This window comes from Numida meleagris, chromosome 14 (assembly GCF_002078875.1).
Source record: "Numida meleagris isolate 19003 breed g44 Domestic line chromosome 14, NumMel1.0, whole genome shotgun sequence".
NCBI lineage: Eukaryota > Metazoa > Chordata > Aves > Galliformes > Numididae > Numida > Numida meleagris.
In genome coordinates, this window is record NC_034422.1 from 9,923,436 (window position 1) to 9,928,646 (window position 5,211).

At 47.2% G+C, this 5,211-nt stretch overlaps 1 protein-coding gene across 1 annotated transcript in view; it reads right to left on the reverse strand.

Annotated features, from left to right (window-relative positions):
- BICDL1 (BICD family like cargo adaptor 1) overlaps nucleotides 1-986 on the reverse strand; it is a 49,183-nt gene extending 48,197 nt beyond the window's left edge. The window contains exon 1 of the mRNA XM_021413076.1: nucleotides 897-986. Coding sequence (XP_021268751.1) covers nucleotides 897-986 — 90 coding nt within the window. The remainder of the gene's footprint in view (nucleotides 1-896) is intronic.

Consider the following 5,211-nt stretch of genomic DNA (forward strand, 5'->3'; position numbering starts at 1 on the left):
CCTTCCCTTCCCTTCCCTTCCCTTCCCTTCCCTTCCCTCCTTGTCCTTCTCTTCCTTCTTACTATTATTTTGGCTTTATGCCCTTTTAGGTCTGGACATTGCTTTCCTCCTTGCTGCAGGAGGGGAGGCTGACGCAGAATGCAGCCGGGTAAAGGCGCGCATCACCACATCAGCTCAGATGGTTCTTCCTCAGTTTCTCATGGTGCTTTGATTTCAAGCCAAGCTTTAATTGTTAGTGATTGAACAAAAGCGTTTTTTAAGAAAACCTGTGCTTTCAACTCCCAGAGGTCTGCAGAAATAAATGATGGATTTACAGCTTTTTTCTCTAGGCCTTACTTCCATGGGGTTTGCTTTCCTTCTGTAGATACTTCAGCTATGTGCAGCTGTCCCAGCCCCAGCACATCGGTCCCCAGGAGCTTTTTGGCTGGGACAGCTGATGGCTGATGCAGCTTTCTGGCATGGCTGGCTTCTGCCTTGTGACAGACCTGGGGCACTGGGGAGCTGCTGATTATTCACAACGGTTAGAGCATGAATTGTGGCAACGCACGCTTCCCTCTGGCCATCTGCCATGGGGACGTGGCTTTTTGTGGTGGACGTGCCCCAGGAGCCCAGCCAGCGGGGCTTGTTGATACGTGGCCCTTGTCCTGGCAGCGTCACTTTTCGCAGTGCAAACACCTGCTCTGCTGAAACCAAGTGGAGACCCACTGCCTCGTGCCATGCTCCTGCCAGCACCCGTCCTACGATGGTGACTGTTGGCCATTAGGACCCTGATTTCTTTTGCACTGGTGACCCAGGAGTGATTCCTCCTTTATCTCATAGCAATTCCCCAGACACCAATTTTATCCTTTTGTCCATGCAACCAGCTGGGGCCTACGTTGCCACAAAGCAGGATTTGCCGTGAGGGGAGATGGCTCCACCAGCACTGCTGCTTTTACAAGAATCCCCCCGCCCCAACCCGGGAACCGGGCTGTCACAGATTTGTTCATCGCCGTTTAAACAGAGGAGGGAGTTTAATGATTAAACTGATTGTGAGCACCTTCTGCTGGAAGTGCCTACTACAGCAAACCAAGCCTGGTGTGATTAATGAAATCCATCGTGGCCTCAATGTTCAGCTCTAATGCTTCTTTCGGTGCATAAAACAAGCAGAGATTATATCGAGATGGTTTTAATCCCTCAAACAAAGCCTGAACCAAACCCCGAAGCTGCATCTGTTTGGATGGGGAGGGAAGAATGCTATTGCTTGATGGAGAAGAGGTAAATCGGTGCTATGTACTGCAGATATGGCACAGTGTCTCTGTCCATAGGCACCTGACTGCTGCTGCTGCTCCTCTTCCCCTAGATGGGCTTGGATATGTCCTTTGGAGAACCACAGCCAGCAAAAAAAGGGCTGATGATAGCACAGACCCTTTCTGAGAACCCATAAGGGCAGACTGATTCTATCATGCAGAGAATGGAGAGCAAGTGACCAATGCAAGCGATATAATCATATCGCAAGAATGTATGGCACCTCGTCCAGCTTGTTTGCCTTCCTGGTGGCATTAGGAAATGAGGGTGAAAATAAAATACTGGTATAAGAGAGCAGTGTAAGATTGCTTATAAGAGAAGTGATCACTCTTTTCCTGCTCAGGTGAGAAACTTCTAGGGAAAGAAAAGCAAGTAGCAAAAGTTAGTCTGACTTTGATGGGGATAAGGGACAGCACTGGCTTTGTTCTTAAGTAATTTTCCCTTCTTGCTTCTCCCCATCTCAGGATCACCCAGCTCAGAAGCTGAGCCACGGGAAGGGCTGGAGGACTCACCTTAAGGAGGCACTCAGGGCAATCTGCTGGTGCAGTTCGCTCTGTTGGATGGGTTCCTAAAGGATGGAGACGCTGGAACAGACAATCCAATTTAAGCAGCACATATGGCAGTGTGCATTGCCCTCCCCAGCGGGTCAAGGAGAGGTGAGCTTAGAGCTGTGCAGGCTCTTCAAGCGCACTGTTAAGAGTGGTGCTTTGAAATGGACGTCCTGCCTTCCAGGGACTCCACTGCTAGGTGTCTTCACACAGGAGACGTGTTGTGGGAAAGCAGATTGTTGTCCGATGCTTTTACAGCTAACTGTGATGAGAGAGGAATTCCCATCAGCATCCATAACCTTTGTGGCAGGGGCTGACAGTCTTCCAGGGAGGACGGCACAAGCTCTCAGCTTTACTTTGCCGTTCTCTCTCCTATCTGTTTGAATGATTAACTGCTCGATTTTTCTCTTTGCCTTGCTGCACTTTCTTTCTGACAAAAGTTTTAAGTTATTCTGGTGGTTCGTGTAGATGCATGCTGAGGTGTTTTCCGTGTTCCTCAGCCTCCTGCTGCTGCGAGATGGGCAGCAAGAGGCACAGGCAGGCGAGGAGAGTTTGCTCAGAGTTTGCAGTTGCCCAGATGAATAATTAAAGGAAATACGTGTCTTGCTTTCAAAGCAGTCCAGAACTGCAAAGCCAGAGAGAAGACTCCTGTGCGACCTTTCTGTCTCTTTGCTTCTGTAACATCCAAAGCTGTCTGGTCTGTGTGTGCCCAGGTTCTCCCTGGTGCCGGGGATGGGAAATACACGATGGGAAAGTGGTTGGTAGGGGTTGGTAAGGGAGAAGAGGATAGAAGTTTCTGATTTAACAGAAGGGAGAAGAAAGGTGCTATGAGTGTCAGCCAAGCAACATGCAGTAACACAAAAGACCACCCTGATTCTTCCCAAGACACCAGGTCCCCAGAGAGCTCCCATCAAGCTTGTTGTTTCCCATGGTTATCCACGTTACACCATTAAGAGCAGAAAAAGCACTGACACCAAGGTGACTCACAACATCGAAGTTGGGAGAAAAATCTCTTGATTGCTTAAGGGTACAAAAACATGGCCTGAGTGACTCAGTGCTGCCTAAGGACAGAGCTGACACCTGACTGTGCTCACTCTACTGCCAAGCTGTGAGGAACAAGGGATGCAAAGGGAAAAGAATGGGATAATGGATTGAACTTGTCATGTGGCACATATGAGCATCGTGCCAAGGCATCTATGAGTTAGGGATATAAATACATTGTGCTATAGCTTTTAGTCACTGTGTCAGGTGTGAAGTTTGGAAGCATGCCATAGCCATCTCTTCAGACCAAAGCAGACTGCAGCTTTGGGCACAAGCAGAACTCTTCTGGAGCTCATGGAGTCACACAGCCAATATTTCAGGCCAACCTGAATTGCTAAGGGGACCGGTCTGGCAGTTTGATACGGTTTTGCTCCTGGTCCCAATGGGCCAGGTGATGTATGTGCCACTTTGCTTTGCACCTAGGCTCCTTCTTGATTTAACTACTTTTCACTGAGGAAAAACTGTCGTGGCAGATGGGAAAGTTTGCTCCAGGCAGACTTTGGACACAGAGTGAGTCCAAGCTGAGAGTCCAAGTGAGATGTTCTTGCTTGCATTTCTTCGTAGAAAACCACTGGGTCCTAACATTACATCCAGTAGTGTTGGCCACCATACAGTTCCGCAGCCATTAAATGATTAGGTGTGACTTTGTGCTTTGTTGTGGGAAAAAATGTTTCTTTAGGACCATCTTGCTCTGCTTCTTATGTATATGCTATGATTTGTAGTGATTCACGGAGGAATGATGATCTTTGATCTAGCATCATTAGACCGTGATTGAGCGTGTTGACGCGAAGCAATCTTTGCTGTAACACAGCCTCCTTCACTCACTGTTGTGGTCAATCATTTCATGACAACACCAATTCTACCAGGTATTTGTGCTTCATTGAACAATTATGTTGTTATGGAAACTGGTGTTCTATAAATTATCTGAAGAGAGGCCTGATTCATTTCTTGGGAACAAGAAGTTTGAAAGAAGAAGTACAGGACACCACAGGAAAAAAAAATATATATATATATATCTAGGGCTCATTAACTACTTGGTGTCAATGGCAATACCTTAGCATCTGTGCAAGATCCAACCAGTTGTCCCTCCATAGAAAATATGTGCCAGTGGATGTGCCCAGCTGGAGATGAGCTGGTTCCCATGCATGTTTATGTGGCCCTTGCCAGGTGTGGAAAATGTTTCTGAGTGCCATCCACGGGGCTCATGAGCTCTTAAAAATTTGCCCTGGCTGTGCTGTGGCCAACGCTGCAACTGGCTGTGGCAGGAAAGACGTGTCCTTGTGCCTTAGACGTTGACTTGTGGGGGAATGGAGACTGAGGGGCACTGATAATCTGATCTGAGAACCTTTTGCTCCTGTTCAATTGCTTACACTTTTCAGACAAAAAAGCACTGGTTTCTTACCTTAAAATAAAGGCATGAGCAGCCTTGAGGGGTTTTTAGTTTGGGGTATTTTTTCCAAAGAAACCTACCCTTCTGACTGGATGCTCTTAATCACTAATCCCAAGCATGAAACTTCTCAAGGCCTGAACTGTCACATCATTAGGAGCCAGGCAGTCCTGCCCGTGTGGAGGCATCCTGGATGTGTGCAGTGCAGGGGCTTTCAGAGAGAGCTTTTGCAGCCCTCATTACCCATGAGAGGAGAAGCTTTTCATCTCCAGAGCTGTTCCTTCAGCTCTTTTCAGCAGCATGAACTGTGATAAACATGTGGGTGGAAAACCACTGAACAGAAGTAATTAAGGAGGCTCCTGGTTAGCTGGAGCTCACTCTGCATGGTTGAGGGACCCTGCATTAGTGTGAGTCAGGGAGTGCCATTCCCCAGCATCCTTCTCCCTTTCAACGCTTTCAAACTGTGGTTACTTTAGTTCTCTTTCTTCTAAACTGTTTGATTATTGGAAAGGCCATTGTTATCCTGTACGTGTCATCTTAAGGCTGAAGTGAAACACCTGCCCTTTTTGGCATCAGGACACAGAGGATGGGCAGGGGTTAGGTAGGGTGAGATTTCTGTGTGTGTGTGTGTTCTGGTAATAGGATCATACATGGAAATATTCCTTCTTTTCATCTTGCCCATATCCGTTCAAGCTGGAAAAGTCACACATTGCTTCTGAATGTTGTCTAAGTACGAGATTGCATTGTAGCATTTACAAAACACTACCTCACAAGAAATGGAGAGCTCTGTGCTGAAATGGGTGTTCAGAAAGAAACGAACACAGAAAAAAAAGGGATAAAAATCAAGTAATAAAACTTCTCACTATGTGACTTCAAGAAGTCCAAGTTCTGCTCAAACTCCTCTTTCCACCCGAAACAGCTTTCAGCAAGTGGAGTCAGGGGACAGGAGAT